The 15,290-nt window shown below is 48.9% G+C and overlaps 1 protein-coding gene across 1 annotated transcript in view; it reads right to left on the reverse strand.

Moving 5' to 3' along the window:
* Window positions 1-14,006, reverse strand: part of SNX30 (sorting nexin family member 30) — a 54,236-nt gene extending 40,230 nt beyond the window's left edge. Inside the window, exon 1 of the mRNA XM_075411225.1 lies at window positions 13,797-14,006. Coding sequence (XP_075267340.1) covers window positions 13,797-13,958 — 162 coding nt within the window. The 5' untranslated portion in view covers window positions 13,959-14,006. The remainder of the gene's footprint in view (window positions 1-13,796) is intronic.
* Window positions 14,007-15,290: the final 1,284 nt, after the last annotated feature.

Below are 15,290 nucleotides of genomic sequence, written 5' to 3' on the forward strand. Positions count from 1 at the left end.
CCCTTCAGATATTTGTAAGTATATATTAGGTCCCCTCGCAGCCTTTTCTTCAGGCTGAACAAGCCCAGCTCCCTCAGCCTCTCCTCGTAGGAGAGATGCTCCAGTCCCCTCACCATCCTTGTAGTCCTCTGCTGGACTCTCTCCAGTAGCTCCTCATCCTTCTTGAACTGGGGAGCCCAGAACTGGACACAGTACTCCAGATGAGGCCTCACTAGGGCAGTGTAGAGGGGAAGGAGAACCTCCCTCGTCCTGCTGGCCACACTCCTCCTAATGCACCCCAGAATGCCATTGGCCTTCTTGGCCGCCAGGGCACACTGCTGGCTCATGGTTAACCTGTCATCCACCAGGACACCCAGGTCTCTCTGCAAAGAGCTGCACTCCAGCAGGTCCGCCCCAAGCCTGTACTGATGCATGGGGTTGTTCCTCCCCAGGTGCAGGACCCTGCATTTGCCTTTGTTGAACCTCATCAGGTTCTTCTCTGCCCAACTTTCCAGCCTGTCCAGGTCACGCTGAATGGCAGCACAGTCTTCTGGGGTATCTACCACACCTCCCAGTTTGGTGTCATCAGCAAACTTGCTGAGGGTACATTCTAACTCTTCATTCAGGTCATTGATGAAGAAGTTAAACAAGACTGGGGCCCAGTACTGACCCCTGAGGGACACCACTAGTTACCAGCCTCCAACTAGACTCAGTGCCGCTGATGACAACCCTCTGAGTTGTGCCATTCAGCCAGTTCTCAAACCACTTTAACGACCACTCATCCAGCCCACACTTCCTGATCTTCCCTAGGAGGATGTCATGGGAGACTGTGTCGAAAGCCTTGCTGAAGTCTAGGTAGACAACATCCACGGCTCTCCCTTCATCTACCCAGCCAGTCATGCCATCATAGAAAGCTATCAGATTGGTCAGGCATGATTTCCCCTTGGTGAATCCATGCTGACTACTGCTGATAACCTTCTTTTCCTCCACTTGCTTGTTGATGAGCTCTACAACAACTGATGTTGACTCTGCTACAACACAGCTCAGTTTCAGCCTCCCTGCACACAGGGGTAAAGGGAGATGTCACAAAAAGGCATCAACTACCACATTGGACCATCTGTTCACACAGTCTGGCTGTATGTCTGTCTTCTCACAGAGTCCTTAAGAGAGTGGCCTCTTTTCCTAATCTGAAAAGCCAACTGTGCAATATCACACTAAAGCTAAATGTGGTTCAGGTTACACTTTAAAAATGCGGAGTGGCATCTCACAGATGTTTTACAGCAGTTAAGGCAAGTCCTTCAATATTAGTAATAAATCATGTTACTGTGCTACTTGTGCACAAAAGGCCAAAAAGCTTTGGGGGCCAGGCATTTGGCAAATGAAATGGATTGTTATTTGGAGCAGACATCAGTTAGGCAACATGTAAAGGGATAAGACATACTTCTGTCTTATTAACTAACCCGAGATGTACTTCCCCATATCCTTCGAACAGGAAAGAAAGTGTGAGGAGTAACTGCATGCTTGCCACATCTTATAGCTCCGTTACTGTGGCAAGGTATTTTAAATGCAAAGAGGTATTTTAACACATCGACAGGATGAACTGTTCTCTTTAAAGCAACGGTCCCAGACACAAGATTAGCTTCTGCATCTGTTTACAAAGTACTAGAGCCCTCACAGAAAGCTTTATCTGTCTTCCTCAGAAAAAAAGCCAGCCTGGCAACTGTCCAGCAAGATTAGTTCAGTTATGTTTAAGTTGTGGAAAGTAGTAGAAAAGTGCATGTGACCCAAAAGAAAGCAAGAGAGTCGAACATTTGGGCACACTTGGATTTGCATCCTTTAGCAGAGCTACAGGTTCTTTCTCCCTTCTACATTTCTCAGTAGAAGGCCAACAGGCACCTACTCCACTCTATCTTCAGAGCTCAAAGATCTCCACAAAAGGCAGAAGCTAGGTGCCTTCAGAAATATTTAGAAAAATGCAGATCTTTTGAGTCAAGTCTCCAGTTGCTCTCCTAGCTCAGTTCCACGTCCACCTGCAAGGAATTTGTTTCAAGAATATTGTCTAAGACTTGAATTACCAGAAGGGTTTTGCAGCTGTGTGCACAGGAACCTAACTCATTTTAACATGCTAAAGAGCACCTTGTTAATGAACAAGCCTAACACACCCACTGTTTTTTTTCAGGCTTCGTTTTCAGAACCTGTGCTCTGATCTTCTAAGCAGCAAAGCAGCAGCCAGGATTCAGACCATGAGCAGGAAAACTTGAATCCAGCATGTGACTAGGAGTCATTCCCAATCCAAGAAATCAGATTTACATCTGATTACAGATGGAACAGTTTGTTAAGCTTGTCCAAACTAAACTGCTTTCTCCTAGAGTCATACAGCTCCGTGTTAAAGCTCTCCAGACATACTGTGCCGCAGTTTTTTCCTGCTCGTGCTCGAGAAGTAGGTTTAGCTGCACCACTTACCTAGGCACGTAGTGTCACTGAAGCGCTAATTTGCCCGAGACATTTTTGAGAGCAAACAGTAATATTTTTTTAAAAGGACTGGGGAGAAGCAGAGGGAAGAAACAGGAAGGAGAGAGATGACAAAGGGATGGAAAGCACTATAGTATCCCAGTGAATACTTCATATAAACAAGAAAGAATACACTTCTATTTGCACTAAGATGAGGGTTTCCTCTTGCTCACTCTTTTAGAGGCGGCATGTTAGCATTTCCCCATGGAAGATCAGTGGAGGTTTCATGAGAGCAAGTCAGACTGACAAAATATCACTGTGCAACTAAAGCAGGTAGAGATACTCGAATGGGGGAGCTCATGTTTTCATCTCCAGCCCTGGAAGAGCTGGAGGAGTATGCTCTTGGAAGAGCTCTCAAGAGTTAGTTTATGCAGGTGCAATGTAAGGGATAGACCTCCATCACATTTACTGATAAACAAGACAGTAGAAAAGCATTTGCTCCCAGAGGTGTAAAGTACACACAAAATTCCAAAAAACAGTCACACACGCTTCACTCGCTGCTTTAAGGAGAGCAAGTGAGGAAAAGCAGTTTTGTATTATTTCCTCACAGTATGAAAACTATCTGTGGAGACTGATGTAGGGAAGAAACAAAGCCTAAGACCTACAGACTAATTAATCTATAGAAACACCCTTTATTTATACGGCCTAGGCTCCTGACAGCCACTGTGGCACATACAGATGTTTGGCACACATGGCTTCAAGTGGAGTATACTGATCCAGGAGCAAGCTAGTCAGCACACAAATCCTGAAGGGGCCAAGCTGATCGCTCGCAATGAATGGTATTGATTAAAGTTTTCCAGGGTTTTTCTTGGCAACAATTCAAAAAACACAGCTTCCTCTTGGCAGTACCCAAGATTTTCACTTCCAATTTTGCCTTATACCGGCATCTAAAAAGCTACAGCAAAGTTCTCAGTTCTCTTCGGATAAGCACGGGTTTGAGTGTTGTCTGGGGTAGTCTCTCACCACTCCCACACATCAGCACCTTCACCACTGAGCTAGCAGAGAGTAGCTGCTGCTAACACCATCTGCTTCGCTGAGGGGGAAGCAGCTTCTCTGCCCTTGAGCAACACCTGCACTGCAGCATATCCCTTTCAAGGAACACAACACATCATTCAAGCACACTGGAAAAGTGAGGGCAACTACACAGACAGACTTGAAGACAGGTGGTTTTATACCTCAGGAGGCCCTTCAGAAGGATGCAGCAAGTTCCACTCGAGCAGTGTAAGGCAAGACTTTCCCATGAGGACAGGGCATTGAAACCAGGATGGTAACAGCTTTCCTGGTAAATGTGACAGAAAGAAGCTTCACCCCTTGCTTGTATTTTGGCTTGGAGAGGCTATCAGCTACTCTCATCGGATATGCAGTGTTAGGGTGGTTTAAAAAAGCATGGGTTTTTTCAGACTTAAATTCAGCTTGAGGTTAGGGCACAGAACAAAGCATGTCTTCAGTGCTGTAAACCATGCCATCACTAATAAGACTACACACAGACCACTGCAACTATCCTTTTCCAAGGCAGGCAGAGAGCTTGTCATCCTCACAGTAGGGTCTGCACACCTCAGTTTGAAGGTATCATCCAGCAGCAAGTAAAGCTAGTGGCTATCTACATTTTGTTCATTTTCCTGGGGAGTAGGGTTCTACACATTTTCGTTATGTCTTTGCTCCCACACACTAGTAATCTCTTCAACCTAAGATACAGAAAACCACAAACCCGAGTCCAGAAGTAGCCCATCTTCAGGGGTTAGACACACCACCACTTTCACTTCCAGAGTAACTTCTTACCTACTGCTTAATGCTCCATAGAAGAAGCAGTGTAGAAGCTCTGAACGTGGCTGTAAGACAGTGATGTTCTCCACAGGAACTTATGCTTTGAGGACCACTCTAAACACACCTCTTGGCTGAGCTCCTTCCTTGCTTATTGTAGGAATTTTGGATTGACTTCATTTTCACAACAATTTCACCTCATTCCATTAACCCATCACCTACATGCTTATTCAGACAGATACTTCATATGAAACACTTTGTTCAGAGTCAGCAGTTTTGGCATTATCACCTACAGCTGAAGGCAATACCTTTCCACTCACCATGCCCCACAATTTAGAAAATAAAACATGTCCCATAAATTCATCTGTCAATAAAACCATTTAATTTGGACTAGCATAGGGAATGCCAGCTCATCAGAAGAGCTGCAACTCACTGCATTTGTTTTCCATCCGCAGTCAGTCATTGCAGTATTGCTAGCAGCTACCTTGCTGTCAGTTATTGCCCTTAGTAATTTGAAAAGAAACTGGTTCCCCCCAGTTTTTCAAGAATTTACTAAACATAAATGCACTCAGCTTTTACCTCAGGGTAGCAGCTGCCACCACCTCCAAGGTGGGAGTTTGGAGCTTTCTGCCCCACTTCATCCTAGTGATGGGAGCAGTTTTCCCCATCCACAAGAGCCTAGAACCTCACTCCAAGCAATCTGGGCTCAGGCAGCCAAGCCAGTCACAGCTTAAAGAGTCAGTACAGCTCAGCATTTAAGATCTTGCTCAAGGTCGTCAGGGAATAAACCTCAGTGAGATTAACTCCAAGAAATACACAGGATCAAATGCCATTTTAAATTGGTGTATTGTCTTCTGCAGACTGAAAGCACATGCAAGTTACAACCTCAAAGATGCAGTTTAGGTGCTGCACGTAGATTTTCACGTAGCAGTACTGAGTTGAGTCTCACCTCACTGCACCGTAAGAGCTCCTGTCTTGTCTCCCGACCTACTTTACCAAAATCAGTCTCTCCACTTGGATAGGGAAGAGACTAGCTAATGTGGCAGCCAGACAGTCTGAGGTACCACAAGGGCAGTCCACAATCCTAGAAAACACGAAGACAATAGTTTGCAGGTTAATCTAGGAACCGATGTCTCCCAGATCACAGCGTGTCAATAGGAAAGCCTCGCCCTTTATCCTCTGCCTCTCCATCATTAATTACAGGGACATGTTGCCTGAAGCTTATCACAAACCCCCGGGGCACCAACAGGAGAATGATGTGCCCACACAGCTGTAAGAAGAGAGCTTCTTGACCAGCCTGGTTATCCCCTTCTCCCCACGAAGGAGCTGGGAGAGCATCCAGCAGCTTGGGTAGGTTTGAGGCGTTCCAGCACAGGCAGCCCGGAGGATTCTTTCCGACCACCAAGCATAACTTTTTCCATCATGGCTGACAAGTTACTGCCAAGACTCACCCTTCTGAAACCCAACTGAAGAACCAAGTTCCTCTACGCACGTTTTGAATATCTGTTTTCAATACTGCCTCATTAAGTGTGAAGCAATCCTGTCGAAAAGATTATGAAAGCTGTGCAACACCGAATTCAGTCTCAAAGTATTCCCCTCCCTCCATTACATTGAGATAAGAACAATGGAGTTAATATTACTGTTAAACAGTAGAAGCTATGTTCAGTTTTACCAGATGGAAAGATTAAAAAAGTAACAACACTAAGGCAGTTATGTCGATGCAATGTTTGTCCCAAGCTAAGTGCTAGCTATCCCTCCAGAATAGACAGGAATTGTCAGTTCCAGAGAAACTGACTGTACTGGGAAGTTGTGGATCATACAGAGACCACCGAGTACAGTCCTACGACAGTACTAGAGCACCTATATTGTAAGATACCATTAAAGCACCCTTACCAATAAAATCCTATTTCTGTACGCGAAGGCAACTGTAACCTATGCATTGCTGTTTGTGCTTCTACACCAAACCCAAGAGCCGCTACAAGAAAAAGGAGACAAGCACTCTAGCTCTTCAGTAAGATACCATGGTATTAACCCAGCCAAGTGACATCATGAGTTTGAGAGATGAAATAGCTAGAGAAAGCAGTTCTAGTTACCACCATTGCGAGCGACGGGAAACTGGATTCAGCCAGCAGTTTGGCTGTGGGCAGAGCACTGATGGCAAGCCAGAAGCCATGCTAGTTTTAAATCAGTTCTTTCAACCAGGAGACTAGAAAAGAGCTGCCTGATGCAGGCACATGCACACAGTGGAGGCGGAGACAGCAGTTCCCTTAAATAAGACTACAGCTAGGCTCAGCCTTTGAGAGCTGATGGCCCACTTACGAAGCAGTGGCAGATAAGTGTCTGTACCTAAGAACCTTGGTTCAGCGACTTCACACATATCTACTGTGCAACATTACCTCCCCACTAAGTGCAGTGACTGGGCAAAGAGAACCACAGGATCTTCCAAAAACCAGGAACAGCTTCATAAAAAGGTGAATCCTGAAACAGTTAGAAGGCAGTTCAACTAAACTAGCAATCCTGCTGTCCTAGGTGAAAAACAACATCCCTGTGTTCTTCAAGCACTTCTGCAGACAAGGGTAGGGATTTACTGGAAGAAGCCTCATGTTCACAGGTCCTCACAGGTAACCTGAATCACAATGATATTTGCTGGAGGGACAACACAGCAGAGGTGACATCAATCTAGAAGGTTTCTGAGGTGCATCAATGGCAACTGCCTGACACACAGGTGATTGATAAGTTGATGAGGGGAGATGCTTTGCTGAACTTTAGTCTTACAAGGAAGGAAGAATTGGTCAGGGATGTGAAGGTACAAAGCTGCCTCAGCCACAGCAGCCATGAGCTGGTGCAGTTGGGGATGTCGAGAGGTGGGAGCAAAGCAAAGAGCAGGATCACAGCCCCAGACTTCCAGGGAGCAGAGTTTGGCCTCTTCATAGATCTGGTAGGAAGAAGGCACATGGCCCTAGAAAGGCGTCCTGGAGAACCAGTTTGTTTTCAAGGATCACCTCTCCAGCCCCAAAACTGGTCCATCCCAATGAGCAGAAAATCAAGCAAGGGTGGCTCAAGACCTACATGCATGAACACTGAGCTCCTGACTAAACTCAAATATAATAAGGAAGCATAAAAAGGCAGCAGCAGGCACAGTTGACCTCCTCACAGGAGGAATCCACAGACACTGTCTGAGCATGCAGGGATGGGTTTAGTTGGATAGAGCTGAATCTGGCAAAGGATGAGAACAGCAACGAGAAGGCTTCTACAGGTACACCAGCAGCAAAATGAAGAACAAGGAAAATGCAGTCCTGGTGGGGCAGAGGATCTGATGACAAGGGATACACGTAACACCAAGATACTCGGTGCTTTCTTTGTCTCAGTCTTTATCAAGATGACCAGCCTTTAGGAATTCCAGGCCCCTAAGCCCAGTGGGAAAGTCTGGAACAAGGCAAACTCATCATCAGTTGGTGAGGACCAGGTCATGGAGCATTTCAACAAACTGGACAGACACAAGCCCATGACGAGATGGACTCAAGTGCTGAAGGAGCTGGATGATGCCACTGTAATGCCACTTTCAATTATCTTATACTTATTATGGTGACAAGGGGAAGTTCCTGAGGACAGGAGTGACATTTCGTTTCTTCCAGTCCTCAGGAAGGCAGATATAGGAAACTGTGGGCCATCCAGCCTCACCTCTATCCCTGGAAGATGATCAAGCAAATACTGGAAACCATTTCCAAATACACAAAGGACATAGCGATGAGAAGTCAGCATGGTCTTCAGGGAAGTCATGCTTAACGAATGCAACACCTGCTATGAAGACATGACTGTCCTGGTATACAAGAGGAGAGCTTCAATGTGGTTCATCTCAACTTCAAGAGGGCTTTCAACACTGTCCCCCTTAACATCCTCCTAGATAAGCTGATGAGGTATGAGGTAGGCAGATATACAGCAAAGTGAACTGAAAACTGGCTGAACTGCTGGACTCAAAGCATTATGATCCCACAAATTCCAATTGGAGAGCAGTCATTAGTGGAGTACACCAGCATACAGTAATAGGGCCACTACTGTTCAACACCTTCATTAATGACCTGAATGATGGGACAAGCTACATCCTCAGCAAGTGTGCTGAGGGTACAAATCCAGGTGGAGTGCTTGATACATCAGACAGCTGTTCTGTCATTCAGGTGGACCTCAACAGGCTGGAGAAACAGGCTGACAGGTACCTCATTAATTTCAACATGAGGAGATGCACTGTCCTGTATGTGGCAGAAAGAACCCCATGTAGCAATACGGGCTGGGGGCTGACTGGTTGAAAAGCAGCTTGGCAGAAGGAAAGAAAAAACAAAACACACAATGCACCCACAAAAAATCCCCGTACCACACACAAGAGATACAACAACAACACGAGCCAACAACATGCCTCCTGGCAAAGAAGTCCAAGAGCCTGGACAGGAGAAAGCTCAGGCGGTGTTACCAGTACGGATAAATACCTTATAGGAGGGTGTACGGAAGGTGGTGACAGACTCTTTTCAGTGAATCCAACAAGAAGACAATGGGCACAAATTGAAATATCAGAAGTTTCACTTCAACGCGAGAAAGAAATTTTACTTAGAGGGTGACTAGTTCCAGGAACAGGCTGCCCAGAGATACACCCAGAAACCAACTTCACGGTGTCCTGGGCCACCTGCTCTAGCTCACCCTGCTCTGAGCCGAGGGGTTGGACTAGAAGATACCCAGAGGTGCCTTCCAGCCTCAGCTTCTCTGTGATAGTCAGTTTTGTGCTCCTGTAGATTGGAACAGAGATCAACTAATCCATACTGACATTATTTCATGAGTTCACCGAATTCAGTTCCTGACTTTCTGTAGTCCTCAGTCTCTCCCAGGACTGAGAATTTACCTCCAGCTTGCTTCAAGAACAATACATGATGCTGGTCTAACAGCTCTCCTTTAGTCAGAAGGAAGAGGTTTGTAGGAGCTCAGGCAGATCTATTTTAAGCTTTCAGATTATACTGCAAACTGGTTTCATCTGTGGGTGGATGAAGTTAAGAGCAATAATTATAAACTAGCAGCTAAGGAGGCTGGAAGTAGAGCTCCAGACTCTCACTATATTTTTTGTTGGAGAGCTGCCAGGCTCCCTTCCAGAATATCAGCACTAAGTAACAGCACTCCAGCTAATGCACCAAGTATTTATACTTGATCAGGTGCTAATACAGGCCTAGAGGTTCACCACGGTGCGGTTTGGAAGCAGATGAGCAAAGGGATCACATGCAAGCAAGAGTTTTCAGTTAGCGACCAGAAGTTCGCAGTAGGAATTTTAACATCCATCTCCATGATTTAGCAAATTCGTTATGCATTCATTGCAAGCCTTGTATTCCACATCAGCTCTGCCTAACATACTACCTGTAAAATAGCCTTGAAGCTCACTTCAGCTGTCCAGCATCAACAGAGCCAAATTCAAGGCATGCCCATTTTCAAAGAAGAAAAGCTGAACAGGTTACAGGTAGCTGGCCAGAAGTACAGTGTCGGGCAGTCAGAAGTGTCTGAAAGAGGACAGGGGAGTCTGAGACCTAGGACAGGTGGGATACAAAAGCTTTTGGAGTGACAGGCTCCAAATCAGTACTGGAAGTCGGGACCCTACCAGCTGCCAGTCTCAAGGCAAGAACGGTCAACATCACCCTGTTAGGAAGACACTCTCACATCACAAGTCTAGAAGGACCACAAGAACCGTGGCTAGAGGACAGCAGGAATAAGCCATACAGAACAATTACTTCCTAATTCTGCACAGCCTGGCACTTTCAACACTTAGTAGCATGCTATGAAGTCTGCACAGCCTCAGTGGGGCTGCATCCTGAGTCTCAGCATTCTTCTACAACCATTTGGGTCCAATCACACAGCAGAACACCAGCTACTTCTCACCTCTGCCCTGAATCCAGTAACCCATTAATAATGACTTTTCTCCTCAGTGTCAAAGCAGTTGTCCTAGCGCACAGAGCAGATTCGCTATCGAAAGTGACAAACTAGTGACCTGGAGTCAAGTAGTCACACGCAAGCAGAACTTCCTTTTCTTTATTTTTAAAGCAAATATAAAGGACAGAAATCCACACAGACACTTCCTCATTTGTTTTACATTCCTCTGCAGAGGATCTGCTCTGAAAAGCTGATCTCAATCAGCTTGCATGCTTTCCAAGAGCTCTGCACAAGAGCAAGAACTCAGTTTTACAACTAGCTCTGCAACGGACCCTGCCATGCACCCTGAGGGATTGCTTCCTCCTGTATGCTTTCCTCTCACTTGATGGCCAAAAAAAAAAAAAGTCAGTACTGCTTAGGTTCTGCTTTAGCTGTCTCCTTATTTGGAGGCTAGCAAGGATAAAGGAGAATAAGGTCAAGAAAGCTGATGGTGGTCAGGTATCGGGACAAACGATGTTTTAGGCAATCAGAGGGAAACAAGATCTTTACAGGAAGATCTGGCCAGTACAGAAATGCTTCAGAGACAAGAATCTACAACTCAAGTGTTTTACGTTTGCTGCAGAATCACTGTGAAAGCCAAGTACTTAGCCAGTAATGTCCATTTCATTTAAGAGGTTAGATGCTGCTCAGAAGTCAAGGTTTCCTGGCTCCTAAAACAGCTCTCGCCTACAAGTCCGGATGAAAATGTTATTTCAGACAATGAGAGCTCTGCAGCTCTTTTCATAGGATTCAGAAAACCTGAGAGCAGTCAACTTAGAGGGCCTCAGAACCAGAGAAGCCATAGAAAGCAGCACAGGTGGCTTTCCTTCCCTTCCCCATGACCTAATGCTCTAGTAGCATTAGCTGCTGTTTTTAAACAGCAATCAAAGGTTTATGAGACTTCAAAGTTAGACAGGGTCTAAGCTCCTAGGTTATTCCCATATCTGAATCAAAAACCAACACGGGACACACAGTGTTCCTGTCCTCCAGGTTCCTCTGACTCAGGATAAGCACTGATGGCAGAGGTTCAACCACTTCATCTGTGGCAGTGGAAACTGAAGCACTGCTTTACAGGCAGAACGCTTCCCTTACTTCTGCACTTTCTCCCTCAGAGGATTTCAGCCTTAGATACCCTTATCTTGCAGCAGTGTGTTGGAAGTATTTGCTCAGAGCAGGTAAGAACCCCCCAGAAAAAGCAAGTTACCCAGTTCACAGTGATGGGTCAGCCATTACTATCATCCCTTTGGCAGAGGGATGTCCTCGTACAGTCCTGGTTACTGACAGTGGTCCTCACAGAAGCTTACTGACTTGGAGACACTTCGAAGCAGCAGACTTCGACCCAAACTTCTCCTGCAGTGCCAGTCTCCACCAGACTCTCCAGAAAGGCCCTTGGAAAGGCAAAGAGCGCAGACAAGCGCAGCTCCTATTCAGGAATCAATGAAGAACAGCTGCAGAGCTTTAAGTCAGACTTGAATACTGACCTCCCCCTGTTATCCAGCTATAGGAGCTATCAACACATTGTTAGCTGATTAGTGAGCAAGCCTTTCAAGAGATGAATGACCCACCACCAGAGAATAAGACCAAGAGACATACTAAACACTTAAAACAGTTTTACCCATTTACCTCCACTTACAATACTTGTTCTCTAGACTACTCCATACACAGTGCAAACAGTTGAAGTTTACTATTGCCTTAAAGTTAGTAACACGTGTTTGTTCACTGAAGTTTTTCCTGAGGGGGGAATGCAGTCAACTCATTTTCTTCTTGCCAGCACACCAGGTATGAAGTGGAAGAAGGCACATCCCTCACGCAGCAGAGCTGCTGGACTCCTTCCATCAGAAGGATCAGATGTTTGGCTTTTTCTGCTAATTCAGCTAGAAGGAAAAGAAGAACACTGCTCTCTTCCTACTGGAAATCCTTTTATTCTGTAAGGCTCACTACCCTAGTGCCATTTCCAGGTCAACCACAGAACGGCTCTTAAGCCTAGAAATCACTTGCCTCAGCCCCTTTTTGCTCTACACTTTGACGTAGTCCTGTGCTGCCAAGTGCCTAGAACAGGCCAGTAATACCTACAGGTACTAGAAGATGGACTTCATTGCGTTCCTGGTAGAAAAACTGGGCAAGAACCCTTCTACTGACAAGTTAGCTGACCACAGCCTGAGGCTAGAGAGGCATTTCTGCTCCTAAGTTATCACGAATGGTGATACACTTCTCAGACACCTCAAACCAGTAAAGAGGAAAGGAGGTTGCTTGTGGTCCACAGGCAAAAAAAAGCTCTTTAATACAGCTGAGGAAAGAAGTTCTAGAGTGTGAGCTGCTCCTCAGCAGCTACACAGCAGTGTGGACAGACAGTGTTAAGAGCGAGTGCAGCACCACCACCGCTCTCCTGAGCTGCGAGAAGACCCATGAAGGCAGCTGCCTACTATTGCTACAGCAACAGTAGTACAGTACAGGACTGGTCAGACAGCAACCTAGTTACGTGGGTAAATCCAGCCTGTCGGGACAAAAAACCCCGCAATTCCTACTCCCACCTTACTCACATACCCCCCTCTCTCATAGGGCCACCAACTCTTGGACAAACTTCTCTGATGAAGGCCTGTGTTCCCAGAGGGAAGGTAAGCCTGGCTTCTCACTTGAGCAACAGGGGGCAAACGCCCAAGCAGAGGGCTCCTGACACGGGCAGGAGCAAGTGCTGAATCTGCACAGCTCAGTTACAGGGCAGCAGGAGGTGACAAAGGGAAGAGGCCAGGCTACCTCGACTCACTGCCCTCGAGCGCGGAAGAGTATGGGACCAGACAGAGCCCCCAGGCTTTTGGGGGCTAGTGGATCCGTTCCGCCCCGATGCCGCCCCACGCTCCCCAGGAAAACAGCCAGAGGAAGCATCTTCTGCTGCCAGCAGCTCCGCAACACCCCGTACGCACCCCGGCTGCCCCAGACCTGCTCATCACCGAGTTTCAGACCAATCTCACCCCTTGCAGTCCTCGGGTCCAGGACACCCTGCCTCAAGGCGCCTCAGGGAAGCCTGCCCAGAGACACCAGGTCCCCGCAAGAGCAGTTAATGTCTGTGCTACCGCTGCCGCTTCTTCACCCAGGAATCGCCCCACGTCCGAGGCCCGCAGACGGGGCGAGGCACTTCACCCAGCCCGCCAGGGTCCTTGCCAGAGCTGGGGAAGGGGAGGCAGGGGCAGGCACTCCGGCGGCAGCATCCTTCCCACATCACACGGCCGCGGAGAAGCCACAACCACAGGTAAGCTGACGGCAAGCTCGGCGGCGAGGAAACGGCGGCGGCTCCAAGCCTTCCCCGCCAGGGCCGCGGGAAGGGGACGGCGAGGCGGCGGCGGCAGCTGCGAAGCGCTCAGACGCGTCCGCAGAGGGTACGGGCCACGGGAAGGCGCGAGCAGCAAACACCCAGCCTCCCAGGTCCCAGCCGGTCCCTCGCACAGGGGGGCACGGCGCCTGCAGCCCCCTCCCCGCCCCGGGCTCTCGCAACGGGTGTCAGCAGCGCCTGGGGCTCCGCTTCCCCCGGGGAAGTGGACGGGGCGGGGGAGAAGGCAGCCAGCCCTTCTCCCTCCCCTCCGCAGCAGAGACCCCCCTGCCCCGGGCCGTACCTTGTCGGCGATGCTGCGGGGCAGGAGCAGGTCGGGGCTGGGGGTGAGCGCCGGCCCCATCTCCTCGCTGCTGGACGTGGCCAGGGGATGCGGCATCTCCCGCAGCGACTTGGGCCCGGAGGAGGGGAGAGGCTTGGGGGCGCCCGCCGAGGCGCCCGACATCGCGCCGAGGCCGGGCCGCGACCGAGACGAGGAGGAGGAGGAGGGAGGGGAGGGGAAGGGAAGGGAGGGAGGAGCGGAGGCCGCGCCGCCTCGGTGGGGAGCAGCGGGACCGCGACCGGAGGCTGCGTGCCGCCACCGCGCTGCGAGGAGGAGGAGGAGGAGGAGGGAGGAGGAGGAGGAGAAGGAGGAGGAGGAGCGGGAGCAGCGCCCACCCCCTCAGGCGGCCCCGCCCGCGCCCTGCCGCGGCCGGACAGCGGAAGCGCGGGGCAGTGGCGGCGGTGGGACCCGCCCCCGGGGGGAGGCCGGTGCCAGCCGGCGGCAGGGCGGGCCGGGCGCCGGGCGGGGAGGCGGCGGGGCCGGCGCCGGGGGGCGGTTCATCGCCGGGGAAGGGAACCGGTCGCGACACGGTGGGTACAGGGGCCTGCCCGGCTCCGCCGAGCCGGTGGTTAGGGCGGGCGGGGGCCGTGTGTTGGCTTCCACTTCGCGCCCGGGGCGGGGGGGGGGGGGGGGGAATGACGCTTCTTGCGGACGCTGCTCGGTACTCATTGCGGGGGATTATTCTTTTTTTTTTTAATATTTGAAAAAACGAATTTTAAAGAAGACACACCGAGAAGTTTTACTCTGACCCTGTGTGGAGGAGGTTTTGTGTTTTTTTCAGGCAACCTTAAATTCAGGCTTGCTCGCGATCAGCTGAGATGAACTCAAAGGTGTATCGAGTCCTGCAGAAAGGGCCCACGCGGATTTGTCTGACGGCACCTGTCGATTACAAAAATCCAGCGATCTATCCGCAGCTAACAATGTGAGATAAGTGTTGATGACTGCTGAATAACGAATGAACAGGAGAAAAATCCTAAGTCTGGTGTAAGATGTTCCCTGGGCAGATAAGGCAGCTACATTCTCCTGACAAATTACTCTTTGTGAGTAGATTGCTCAGCGGCAATTAGGCGTAATAAAGTAATGTGCTACTGGGTCACTGCGAGACTGTCATAGTCCCTTACAGCTACACACGGGTGCATGAAGACACCCGGGCAGAGAGGCGGCCAAAGAGGACGCGGGTGCTGTGGGTGTCCTGCTGGTGGTTAACCCTTGCCGGGGGAGCGCAGCCCGAAAGGGCAGCACCCCTACCCCAAGTGACGCTGGCCAGCTTCACTGGTGTCGGCGCCAGATGCCGCGCAGCAGCACAAACGCGGGAGTGCAACACTCTGCACCTGCATCACAAAACGAAGTGCTGTTTATCACAGGGAAAAAAAAACAACGGAAAAAGTCAATCCTTACTATAAATAACTACTCAATATTATGTAATATTTGAACTCTGGTAACAAGCAAAAGCCC

The sequence above is a fragment of the Opisthocomus hoazin genome, chromosome Z (genome assembly GCF_030867145.1).
Source record: "Opisthocomus hoazin isolate bOpiHoa1 chromosome Z, bOpiHoa1.hap1, whole genome shotgun sequence".
Taxonomy (NCBI): domain Eukaryota; kingdom Metazoa; phylum Chordata; class Aves; order Opisthocomiformes; family Opisthocomidae; genus Opisthocomus; species Opisthocomus hoazin.